General features: G+C 34.7%; 2 protein-coding genes across 2 annotated transcripts; both read right to left on the bottom strand.

The window, feature by feature from the left end:
• Positions 1–646: 646 nt before the first annotated feature.
• On the bottom strand, positions 647–2,815 carry LOC133196170 (uncharacterized). The gene is made up of 4 exons (XM_061332100.1): positions 2,777–2,815; positions 2,568–2,637; positions 1,396–2,067; positions 647–909 (listed from the first exon to the last, which is right to left on the bottom strand). The coding sequence occupies exons 1-4, from the start codon at positions 2,813–2,815 to the stop codon at positions 647–649; spliced, it is 1,044 nt and encodes a 347-aa protein (XP_061188084.1).
• Positions 2,816–5,020: 2,205 nt separating this feature from the next.
• LOC133196169 (membrane primary amine oxidase-like) lies at positions 5,021–7,742 on the bottom strand. The gene is made up of 2 exons (XM_061332099.1): positions 7,735–7,742; positions 5,021–7,644 (listed from the first exon to the last, which is right to left on the bottom strand). Exons 1-2 carry the CDS (start codon positions 7,740–7,742, stop codon positions 5,244–5,246), a joined length of 2,409 nt encoding a protein of 802 aa, XP_061188083.1. The 3' UTR covers positions 5,021–5,243.
• Positions 7,743–13,897: the final 6,155 nt, after the last annotated feature.

The following is a 13,897-nucleotide window of genomic DNA, read 5'->3' as shown; positions in this document are numbered from 1 at the left end:
TGAAATGTTTCGTTATAACAAGCTGGACATACCCGTCGTATAAATAAAGCCATGTACGTAGCATTATCTATATTTAGAGATAACTCTTTATGCGTCGTGGGTATTTAAATGTCCTTCTCGATTTAGGGAATAATCACAAGTTTCTGCAACACCCTCTTTCAGTTTTTTTAATTCTAAAATTTTCAAATCGCTCACTCGCCTCAATTTTTTCTGTCGAAAATCCGAAGACCAAGAAATTAAATTGGTGTGGCTTAGGTAAAAAAAAAAGTGGCGGTAACCGCATAGCTTTTCAGTGAGAAAGGCATTTGAATAATTAAAAAAAAAATAATGTTGTGGTTAAATCAATTTATTAATTCTTTTTTCCATGTACATACATTTTTTGTATAGCACAATTTTATATAATTTAGGAAAATATTTTACATAATTTTAGTTCACAAATTTTACATATCAAAACATTTATATAGGATTATAATTTGCTCATGAGGGGAAAAATCATCAAAGACACGTTTTCGGTTCATATTTTGCATTATTAAATGTCATTAAATACTAAAAACTACAGATAACAAAACAGATTTGTAATATATTGGTTACCATCCGTACAATAGGGGTATTGCCCCTCAGTCTACTAAGGCCCAACATAATACATCTAATACGCTTGTAGTGTATAGAGGGTGGTGCTCGAAGAGCAGTTCTGCATCTGAATGAAAAAGTAACCGGAGAAAAGAGAACATATTTTCGTGATGACGTCATATGTTATAGAGGCACAATCAAAGTAATTTTTCAAACACAGCAATGCGCAGGGGGTTAGCGTCTCGGCGGAAGTAACGAATAAAGGAGACTGCACTGGTTCCTTTCCAGAAATAATTGGTGTGAAAGTGCCGTAGTGCTTTTTATCCCGAATATTATTAACTGTAACAAAAAAGAAAAGAAATACTTAAAGCAACAATCGACATCAATATTTCTATATACTAGTAGGTTCCATAGCTCGTAATTTGAATTGTTACGAGTTTTTCTCCAACTCGAGTTCTTGATTGTTTAGAGGCTTACCGAGTGTCTTTTAACAATTAAAAAATAAGAAATAAGGTGCAAATCCGGTAACTAAAGAGCACGTATTTTATTCAACGTTAACCAATCGAATGCTTCGCAGATCATGACCACCAATGTTCGTTAGGAGTTCTTTAACATGTAAGAGAACTAAGAAAATAATCACATGAAACATACAAAGTCAGTGGGAGAAACGTATTTCTTTAATTGGTTATAAATGTATCAGAATCTCTAATAAATTAGATTTAATTTCTGTGAATTAATTGATATCAAATAACAAATTTCTCTTAACTTATGCCACAATGTTGTGAACTGTCATTAAAAATGATTGGTAACATGCAACAATCTTACCTCCAGACCAGGTTCCATCATCATAGCAACCTGTAGAACAATCCAACTTTTTCTCCTCGATGAGACTTACACAGGATATCAAACCACTGTATGTTTCTCCGTCAAACGATCCACCCACTCTCAAAGTTCCTGGGGTGTGGAAGCTAAGATCTTCAGTAGCACTAACGGAAGTGGACTTTTCACTCGCATCATCATCATCGAAAACGGAAATATCAACTGCAAGCTGGATTTTATCCTGAGATATGTCAACTCCCATGCCGATTTTCTGCCATTGTCCCAACTGTAGAGTATTATGGGTTACAGTCAGATTTTCCACTTTGCTAACGGTTGCCCGAGTTTCTGTGGATGTGGAAACGAACTTCATATCGAAAAGACCGTCGTCGGACTTGTAGTGTAGGATGCAGCTATGATTGTGAGTGGCAGGGTTTACGAAGGCGGAGAATCCGTAATCCGAGTTACTAAGTATTCTGGGTAGGCGGATGTCAATATATGACCCTCCTGACAGTCTGACAGAGGGCATTAGGGAGGAGGGGTAAGGGTAATCGTCGACAAAAGTCAGGGGACACGATGTCATTGACCTCCCGCCTGTGCTCAATAAGACATCCTGTGTGCATATCATTGGAACCAAAGGCCATCTCATTACAGTCTTTGTGGAACATGGTGCTTCTACACCTGATTTATAGGTAGAAATAAAAATAAATGTTTTCATCTAGGGCATTCTACTTTTATGTATGTAATCCTTAAACTAATATTCATGGAAATTATGGAGTTCCATCGAGTTTGGATTTTTGAGTATTTTGTTGTTGACAAACAACGAATCTAATTTTTGATTATACAATATATTGCATGCACAGATTAAACTCAGTGCTACACTAACAGGTGCTCCTTATACACTGATCCTACATCTAAGTGAAGCGGTTCATATAGAAGAAAAAAAAACATTTTCCGGGTAACCACTGCAATGGGACTGAGAAATCGTTATCAATTAATAATAATTTTATTTTCATAAATACCGTTATGAACTATTTCATAAATTAATTGAACTTTTCGATGTGAACTTGTACATGTAAAGTTCAATTAAAGATCAATATCAGTTCCCGTATACAAAGTAAAAACTCAATTCCGTGAAAATAACAAATAAAAATTAAAAAAGTATGATAATTATGATTTACTCTTCTGAATATATGTCAACACATTCAATTTTCCAATTCCAGACCAATATCCAGATAACAGTGTGGTTTGCTACAATCATAAACTTCTTAAATACAAATTGCAATAATTATTTTAAGATTTGATTTTTTTTAACAAAATCGAGCGATTTAATATACTTACATGATAAAAAACAAAGAATTCCAAGAAATATCAACCAGAGTGCCTTTACTGGCACCATGTCGTGAGAATCTGACAACTTCTGATTCATCCTAAGCTAAACTAATATTTGTGCCTAGCTTCATAACAGCTCCATTGTGAGTCTCTTTCTTTGTTTAAGGTCGTTCAATATGTAACGGACTCATTAACATTTATCCAAACAAGTGCAATGATTTTAAAGAGGAAAAATAACTTGATGTTAAGCTGAAGAAGATCGTCATTAAAAACATACAGATTTTTTTTCTTACTAAACAAGATGTTATTTACAATATTTCCTCAGACAGTGGAAACATGTTTATTTAGCTTTTGATCCTCTCTGAAGATGTGTCCACAACAGTTATTGTCTTGGTGTGTTCTTTTACGTAATTGTTCGATGCGTTTCTTTCAAGGTCGTATTTAGATTTTAAAATTCAAACCCATTGTTATTGTCAATTTTGGTCTTGATTTTCTTCCAGATTCGAGGTCATTGATATGTGTATTTCATACCGGTAGGTATCGAAAGTTACACAAGAAACAATCAATGGTCGATTGTCGGTCATAAATCCAAGTTTCTGCAAAAAGTTGTAAATTCGCAGCAAACTTTGATGATATTCTAAATTTTTTATGTCCTTGGACCGCTCTCCCCCAGGAAACAAGACTCCTCGTAAGTAAATAAGAAGAGTCCTATGCATATGTATATAAGTAAAGTGGCTTGTCCATGAGGTGTCCAGCATCCCTCTTCCACATGTTTTTTGTTTGTTTGCTTTTTTGCGTTTGATACGTTTTGTTTGTTTCTTTCTTTTTTCCGGAAGTGGGGGGGGGGTATTAAAAAAATAGGTGAGCTGACCTTTTCGAAAAGAAGATGGGCGAACAAGGCGAGCGTATAGTGCAACAAACATGAAGGTGAAAAATTAAATCTCAACAATAACAAAATTTTCATTGATATTTCATCTAACATTAAAGTATACTTTATGTAAAATTTCCACAATTTGCAAAAATCCCACGAAGATTGTCATTATTTGCCTATGAAATAGCATACACACACTAAAGAGGGCAAAAAGGATCATTTTCTCATACTATAACACAATTTTTTGATATGAGTGGGTCTTCGCTCCATTTTTTTGAAAGGTTATTATCAAAGTTTGTGTCAAACTATACATTTTTTGGTAAACAAAAACATGGAGCAAAGACCCACTATACCTTAAAAATACACTTTTATGACATAACATTCGCATCTTCTGAGAAATACTTAAGTCCATTTAGTCAAGGGTCATATCACAAACACGATTTAAATGCCACTATTCATCAGGAGCTGTGTGGCGTCGTGGCTAGTGCGTTGGTCTTAAAGGAAAATGATACTCAGGATTTTTATTGCTAGGGGGGGTTCGATCCCCACGAGTGCCACATTATTTTTTAATAACAGAATAATTTTTGCCGAGAAAATTTTCCTCAGAAAAGTTTTGTTTATCATAATTTCATGAATTTCAATAAAGAGAACTTTACTCTAAATACTAATTTCACAAACTGAATTTCATTTTTTACATATCTGAAGATATAGGAATTCTGCACGCCTTGTTCACCCATCTCCTTTCTGGATCCCACTTGGAGAAGAGGTAGGGTAAACGTAATCCTATGTGTAATCTGAAGAATGCAAATTAATTGCTAGAATAAAACATTCTGCACATAATATAATAATTGAACGAGGAAAATATACGACAAAATTGCAAGAAATAACAAACACATTTTTTAAAGCGTATTACTTTGATAATATTGAAAAAGACGAGAGAGAAAAATAGAAATAAAAATTATTACTCGGTATGAAATCAAGCATAACCAATACTAGTCCCCTACCGGTAAATGTAATCTGGTTCCCCTAAAAAATTAAGAAGGTCCTAAATTAAAAAATCATCGAAGGGGAGCAAAATGCAAATTTGGTCTGTAATTCATCAAGGATCGCCCACATACCAAAAAAAAAAAAAAAATCAGCTCAGTATTTGCAAGCGTTGGGGAAAAAGTGCGGAAAACCATGTGGGACAGACTGACAGACAGACGAAAGGGAAACCTACAGTTCCTGGTTTTACCGGTAGGGAACTGAATAAAGAGGAAAATGGACGATTATTCTATTCGACATTGATCAATAGACGGCACTAATACGACCTCTGTGTACTGAACCACTGCAAACTTGCATGGATAGTAAAACACGAAAATGTATTTTTTTAAATTAACTATCTCAAAATCAATGAATAAGTTTGTATTTCTGAAATTAAGTACGCTTTTGAATTGATTGATTGAAAATGAACATGTCTAAAATGTTTAGCACAATACTGAATGACTGCCCATCCTCAGAAATTTAGGTCATGGTAGAACATCCCATTTTTATGGCTTAAAATATAGAAGGAAATATTTGCTTTGCTAATGCATTCAATAACTGACTTTTTTTTATGAATAGTGCATTAGCAATTTGTTTTCGGGGAAAACGCCACGTTCGTATATTTATGTACTTAAGCATAGTCCGGACGATCGATGTCGTCCGGCAAGACATAATGGTGTTTGTGTATTGAATACGGATCATTCACAATCGTTCCATTTCTATAAATATCGTATTGTGGCATGTCAAAGGTAGCTGTTTCGCCAAAAAAGTTCATTGGCTGGATTAAAAATCCACGTGTCGCTCCAGTTGTCATGGGAAAATCTTCAGCACTCGGGAGGTGAAGAAAGTGTACAGAGATCCACGTGACTAGGTCAGAATTGATGATGTCTTCATCATTAAGAAAACTTTCTAAATTATGAAGTGGGTCATGAAGTCGCTGTTTGTCGTACTGAAAAGAATCAATGAACTGTTCATCGTCATGGTGTTTTGATACTGCCAAGTTATATTTCATATGAGGAAGAGCAACAATCGCAGGGTGATCAGGAGGTAGCACTTCCTGATACTCTTGAGTGTGTTCGATTTTGACGCCACGAAAGTTCTCCCATTTATTTTGTTTATTCTCGTTAATTATAGACCAGATTACTGGCTTTGAATCAATCACTAAACCTTTTTCTTTGCTTAACCTCTCATACTCTAGATATCTTGTGTATTTAGAGGTAACACCTGGTATATCCGACGATCTTCTGTCTGTTTGACTTCTGATGCCTTCAGAAATCGTCCCTCCTCTCCAGTGAATCTTTTCAAATGTATTATTACGACCAACTACGTCAATATCGACCTTAAATGCAAAGAGGTGATCGTGGATACTTCCCAATGAATGCTCTGCTACTCTGTTGCCAAATTGGGTCCGGGACTTTTTAGAGCCAACTGTGTCGTCATCTTTGAACCAGAAAGCAGTATACAAACTCCCATAGGCAGTTGCGTACGTCCACATCTTTCCGTCAAGATGAAACTGGAAATCAATCATGTAATCATAGTTCCCAAGCCCAAGTGGGATGCGGATATTGAGGTAATTATCGTTCATACCACTGTTAACATACCCATTGTGCCGCCATAATGGGCGTTGTCCATCTGCTTCGAACACACAGATGCCTTCTCTTAAGGAAGGCGTTTGTCTGCCTTCACTAAATGTTGTAACATTCAGTATAGTCGCGTATTCAGGACAATCCAAACCCTGAATGATATTCGGAAAATTACCCAATCGAAATATCATATCGCTCAAAATTGTCAATGTTGAACCTGCTCCAGGGTTCAAAGACGAGTAGAGAAGGGTAAGGTCGTTTAACGAATTCTCGAAAACGATAAGTTCTCCTTTGTAACGAATGTTAAATACTGCTGGTCCGTGATAGTTGTTCATCGATAGTTCTAACGACCACCCCATCCACTCAACAAGATAATCTGTCACTTTATATCTTGGTCCTTGTGGTTCTACAGTCTTTGTAGGTCTTTTCGACGCATTTTCACGCAGAGGTTGGTTACTATACTTCTTATAATCTCGAGAAGTTTTTATTTGGTCTCTATAACCTTTAGGCAATGTAAATAAAGTTAGACTCCCGTTCTTATATGCATCCAAAAGTTCATCTGTGCTCACAAAAGGACCCTGGCGGAAGAAGAAAATGTCGTGAACTTTCCAATTCTCCCAGTCGAGGCTTGCATGAGACACGGTGGCAGATACGGGGAGAATATCGGAAGTGGAAAGTCTTCCTGGAATACCAAGAAACACAACCGAGCTTCGACCTCTCTGAGAACTCACCGAGGAAACAAAGACTCGTAAACGTTTATCATTATGGTGTGCAGCATTCACCGTGCCACCATCAAAACATTTCGTAAACAGTTCATTCAATTTTGCAAGCTCCATAGTCGCCACATTCTGGACTATTAGTGCTTCCTCAGAGCTTCGAGGTCGTCGATCGTGGTTGGTAACTGTACGTAAAACTTTATGTATCATTTTTGGCTGTTGTAATGGTCCTATCTGATACTCCTCAAAATATGGAGGTATTTCCTGTGCTTTGTCCACGTAAACTCTGGCGTATCTTCCAGGGTAAGGTCCATTTTCGTCCAGATAAGATAGCACCGCTTCCTTACTTGGCAGCATAACAGAGAGGCTAATAATTTTGTTCCTTTTCAAAAATGGTATGAATGATTTTGATTTAGAATTATAAACTTTAGTTATATTTGCCTCTACACAATACTTAACAACTGATTTCATTTCATCCACTGAAAGCGGGGAGAATACTGATGGCGGATCCCTCCGACCATGAAATGGTTTGGGGTGATTATCGAATACTGTATCATCTCTCTCGGTGTGTATTGCACGACCTACAAAGTACCCTGCCCCCAATCCTATAAACAAGGACAGGAAAATGACCAAAATGTATCGCCATGTCCGCGAGAAACAAGTCTCATCTTGAAATGTAACTTCTGGTAAACTATCCGAATTCCCCTCTTTGTGATCTTTTGAAACACCATTCCTTCAATTTAGAGTAAATAAAAAGTAAATTTTCATGCCGAATTTGAAACATGTTTACAAAGTATTTTTAGAACTCAATACTTAGGCTTACCTTTTCATACTTTGTATATCTTGTCAACAAACACTACGAGTGATGCAAATTGACGGAAATGCACAACTACCCACGGCAGTCTATACTTCATTATACACAGAATATTTGATTAAACATGAGGTAGAATATATTATAACATATCTATGTAGTGGGTAAAATTAACAGGCCTATTGTCTACCTGTATCTTTGTTCATTCTGAGCATAAGACTCTCTCTAATCCATTTAGATTTCAGAAATCCAGTAGATAAAAAAATTTGATTTTATGACATGTGGTTTTCTTTGAAGGAATTTAAACCCTTACTTTACCTGTGTCGGGTGGTAAGACTTGATCTATACAAACATGTTTTATTTTTATAAAAATGATTAAATCCATCCGAATGTTTTGAACGTGCATGTATATTATTAATGACAAAACACCTTTATCTGGATACCATGAAATCAAAACATTATTAAAAAGTAAAATGTATACTCAATGATGGTAGATAGGCGTCGGAAGGAAATTGAAAGGGGGTGCTACACCAACAAAAAAAAGGGGGGCGCTAAGCCTCGATGTTCAATGCCTATATTATGTCTATCTTTGCAAAAAAAGTGGGGGGGGGGGCTAAGCCTCAACCCCCCCGGTTCCGACGACTATGTGTTATTTAAGAAAGCAATTTAAATCTGTTGAATTCGGTCATTAAGTTCAATGAAAAAAAATTTCATTTTTTATTTTATTATCTTAAAATCTTACTTTTACTTTCAGAGAGAGAAAGAGCCTGTAGAATCTTATTTTTAAGGTTGAACAGAAAATGAAACAAACACCCCCCCCCCCAAAAAAAAAGAAAGAAAAGAAATTCGTTGATATCTCCTCGTTGTATTTAATTGAAATTTTGTAAAGAATATCTCGGAAATCTTTCTCAAAAAACAGACTTTTCCCGAAACTTTTACCCTCTCTTTGTCGTCCATCATTTTAATATTCATTATGTCCATCCGAATGCACGATCCGTATAAAACACTCTTACGATTCAGTCGAAAAACTAATAAATCCATGCTGTATTTTCAGTACAAAAAATAATAATCAATACCAACTCAGTGGATCTGGAGATGTACTACATATTTTTCAAGACGTACCCCCAACTTCTTCTCGAGACAGCAGTATACTGTCCTGGTTTTATAGAGTACCAAAGTGTATAATTAGGATAATAAGAATGAAGTTCATGATTATGAAAAAAATCAAAAATTCTCATCACGAGTTTGTTTATCATTTACTTTTAAAGTTTGAATGAAGGATACACTGTATACAATATTTTCCCCCCCCTTCACATTTGCGAACGATTTTGTTCCGTTTTAAATATTTGCCCTGACACAGTTGTGTTAGAGATCACTCTTGTTGTCTTTGAATTCGCTCCGTTTTAAAGGGGGAGTTTCGATAAGGCCGCTCAGCGGCCCACTTTTTTTCATAAAAATAAATTTCAATTTCTTTTTTCAAAACTAGTTTAGAATTCAAGATAAATATGTTAACTTTTGTTATTTTTTTATTTCAAAAGTTAATATGAGATGAATTCACACCGTAGCTGATACATACTTAGATGTATCCTCAAATCCGTTAACATTAGGCTTATGGGAAAATGTAAGAGGGTGGCATTTATAAATCGATGTTTAGAATATGAAGTGCATGAGGGACACTCACCTAAATTTGTTCAGTAATTAGATATACTCTGCACACTAATTTCTTGACATATGATGAGTGTCGCGTGTGCACTTCATATCCAAAAATTGAAAATTACATAAAATTTGCATATCTAAAATTAGAACCTCCTGGTTTCTTGATCTGACTCTGTATTAAAATACCAAGCCAGAAGTAGCATATTTGTTTAAATAAAAGAAGATTCTCGATTATTTTAACAGTAGAAAACATTATCGTATCCTATCTTCATTTCGATACTCTTTTGTCGCCAACGTATAACGTTAACGTCACATTTTTAGCTCACCTCCTCGAAGTTGGGGGAACTTTTGTAATTCCGTCGGCATCCGTGTTCCAGGTTAAAGTTTTTGAAGAAGATTTTTTTTCCAAATATATGTATGCCCTAATAGATATTAATCAGAGTCACCTGATCCAGCGTGTTTCCTTGTCACCAGTCAGGTTTCAGATGCTGGATTTTCAGCCAAAGAATGTCCAGGTAAATGTTTTAAAAGCAGGTTTAAATTTTCGGAGAGAGCATCTGTAAGCACTTGTTGACCAGACTTGCTTCATGATGCATCTTCGGATGCACAGTACTAGATTGCTTCAGATGCTGGATATGACCTACATTTCCTTAATGAGTGAGCAGGTTAAAGATTTTGAAGCGGGTATCGGTCTTACATAACTATAAGCCCTATCGTGACCAAACTTGCACTGATGATGCATCTAGGATTGCTCACTACCAAGCATGGTTCAGATGCTGGATCTTTCTTACATTTTCCGACTGACTGAACAAATATGTATTTCCTTGTAAATAGAAATCCACGCTCCAACATGCTAGAGAAGTGCCCATATATTTCCGTGTGGTTGATATAGGGAACGTGGGTTGTTTTAAGTCTTGGTGTCTAGGCGCATATGTCTGCCTGATTAAGGATTAAACACATATCTTTGGGGTTTACACATGTATTTTGAACTGCGCTCTGGTATAGCAAATCATAAATAACGAATTCTAAAACTCTCTAAATCAATGTGAAGCAACTTAAGTATCTATGGAGAGTTTGGAAGCGAGAGGAAATTAGTCCTGGCTGGGATTCTCTCAGTTATGCTGAAAACATATAATGCTGATCTATGTGGGCAAATACTTCTAAGTTTCATAATCATTATATAATCATTTCATAATTATCAAATACATTGCAATATACTGAAGCCGGTAGGTGCTAGGTAAAAAAATGTATTATCTGACGGTCGCCAGATAAGTTTCTAGCGCCTGCCATTGAAATATCTAGCGACCGCCAGATAAAATTGTAGTGTTTTTGCCAATCAAGTTGTAGCACCCAGTGATATACCTTAATGCTCTTGATTGACAGAGGTACACAGACCAAGTATTTTTGAAGGCGGTGCTTAAAATCTCTGCCTTTAACGACATCAACAACTTAGTCAAATCTGGGAGTTTCAAGCCTTATTAGCAAAGATCAAATCTACACTTTATACAAAAATTCACTTCATAAGGTCTTCACCTCATAACTTTAAATTTATTTTTTTTTTATTAGATTACATGTCTACACCACAAGAAACTTATTTGTCGGCTTCTAGTTATTTATGTGGCGGTCGCCAGATAAGTTTCTGGTCGCCGCCAGTTATTTATGTTGTGGCCGCAAGAAAACTATTTGGCAGCCGCCAGATATATTTTTCTAGTGGCTGCCATATAATTATGTGGCGGCCGCCAGATAAAATATTTTCTTTCCTTTCACCTACAATGTACCAGCTTACGTAGCAATATGATGCTTTTAAATAAACTAAAATTTATTTGTGTATGTATTTAAAGTTGCATTCATTGTTTAATCTTTTTATTTCAAAAGATTTTATTTAATTTTAATTTTATGATATTAAGGTATATTTTCATAAAACATGTAGTTGTATAACCTCATTGATGAAAATGTATTGCATATACCTGTATATGACGTTTTTACATTTACCTATCTCATGTCTACATATCTTTTATTTGCATTTTTCGTATGGGAAAATGTTAAATATTGATTATAAAGTTTATGTATAAACTGTCGATTAATTATGATGTTAAAACTTTCTATATATGTTTACGTTTTATATACTAAATTCATCCTCCTTTAAAGAAAAGTAACATTTAACACATCAGAAAAATATCGCACCTTAAAAAACATTCGCATAAGAGAATTACCATTTTCCGTATAAAAAAAAATGTTGAAATTGGTTTATTTTTGTCTTTATTCATATTAATTCTATTTCATTTACGATTTTGACGCTTAAACAAATCCACTTTCCCCCTATAAAAATGTCTACTCCAAAAATATACGACAGGCGGTATACTCGAATTTTCAATTATCACGTTACCGGAAAATGCGTAACATAAATTATTGTCATATTTTTAGGAAGATAAGGAGTTTTTCTACAAAATATCAAAATTTCATAAAATTTCGTGAGGGGCCTTATCGAAACTCCCCCTTTGCTCAGACGCAATAAGAGCAAAAATAAAACGAAGCTAAAAATTAATTACAGTAATTCAAAATCACTTGCCTTCTCAGGCAGATCGCACTAAAGAGTATAAAAATTCGCCTTGATTTTTCTTCCTGTAACGATTGCGATTTGGCAAAAATAACAGAGATGTTGGTCTACGCCTAGGGAGTTCGGGTGACAGTACGAAACATCGCTGTACACGCATTCCAGAATACAATGAATTACAATGCTAGGACACTGACAACTTTCGGTTTTGGGATGTTTTATATCATTTTGAAAGAATTTACTTCACCCTGATATCATATTGTAAAGAATTTACAGGATGACAGTAACTACGTTTCCAGTATTGTTACATTGTAGATTTACTGTCATCCGGTAAGGAGATGGGCGAACAAGGCGAGGGAAATGGCTATGGTGCGACAAATAATAATGTGAAAAATTAAATCTCAATTAAGCACAATTTTCTTTGATATTTCTTTTAAAATTAACGTAAATTTTATGTAAAATCTCCAAATTTAAGAAGGCAGAAATGACAATTTCTTCATACTCTGGCATAATTTTTGCATATGAGTCAGTCGTTCAATATTTTTGAAAGTTAATCCTTGAAGTATGCGTATAAATTCACATTTTTCAATTAGGAAAAACATTGATCAAGGACCCACTATTCCTTATAAATACATACTCAAAGCTTTTGCGCATCTATTACTGGAAACCTATTACATTTGGCTGCTTATGTTGTCGCAGAAAGCAGCTTTTATACTGAATCTAGTACATCGCTATATTCATATATAAAGCATATTCAGAAAGCGCTTAATCAAGATAAGCGTTAACATGTTAAAAAATTGGAAGTATGCCTATATTCTCCTGGCTTAGAACATACTGTCAGATTTCCCCCATCAAAGTTTGATTTTGGGGACAGATATTAGCCATTACCAAGTGTAGTCCTTTCTGTACACGCCAAATAAATACATTTAAAGTATTTTTATTCTAAGCAGAATACATTAAATATTCAATAATAACATTTTTATTCGATCTGACTAAATCAAAGAATATAAAAAATGTGAAATCAGAACTTCGAAAAAAGGATCGTAACAGAAATTTCTAGAATTTATTCAAATGAGTAAGAATTAAAAGTATCCTATCTCTGAAATCCTATAAACAAGCTTATTGGGAGAGATTATCCATCCATCAAATAAACTTTCAAATTCTTCATCACCAGTAACACCTTCGATCACCCTGAGCTTCATAATCATATACATATAATTATGTCGTTTCTTATCATTCCCTTGTGCACCGTAATACAAATGAAAAGATATAGGACAAATCCAATTACCATTTTAAAAAAGCCTGATTGTTAGAACTGAACTGAATTTATTAATTTGTACAATTGTATATAGAGATTGGTGATAAATATATCATGCGTGAGTATAGAGAATGAAAAATAGTACATGTATATGGATTCATTAGATCCTGAAGCACATTTTAGAAGTATGTTGAATAAATATACAGTTGATTATTATTTAAAAATTCATTATTTCTCTAAATGTAATTACATTTTTAAACCGTATTTGCTTTGATCATTTTTTTTTCTTTCCTGTATCAGGGTTATATCTGGACAGAATACACTGCATCTAAATATTTTTTGAATTTTATTCATCTTTGTACATTCTGTAGTTTAAAGTCTGTGATCTTTAAACGCCCGAATTTCACTTTTGTTTGAATTGATCAAGTAAGAATTCTCAAGTTAGAAGATAAAAATATTTACATATGAACTTCGAAGAAAACAATAAAAATGCACTTATTACGAAAATTATTGCAGAGATAAAAATGTTAAGATTTCGGTTTAGGCTTTGGGTTTGGTTTAGGTTTTATTTTCTCTTTCGGGGACTTTTTATCAGTTGTGTTTTCATAGAGCTTTTCTCCTTCCACGTGGTCTTTTGGTGTAGGTTCTGCAGTGTACACATTCTCCTTTGATAATTCTGACAAATCTCCTGTATTTAAAAAAACGTA

The sequence above is a fragment of the Saccostrea echinata genome, unplaced genomic scaffold, assembly GCF_033153115.1.
Source record: "Saccostrea echinata isolate AGI-Se365-2 ecotype Australia unplaced genomic scaffold, CSIRO_AGI_Sech_v1 ptg000030l, whole genome shotgun sequence".
Taxonomy (NCBI): domain Eukaryota; kingdom Metazoa; phylum Mollusca; class Bivalvia; order Ostreida; family Ostreidae; genus Saccostrea; species Saccostrea echinata.
This window is presented reverse-complemented; position numbering and strand designations above follow the sequence as displayed.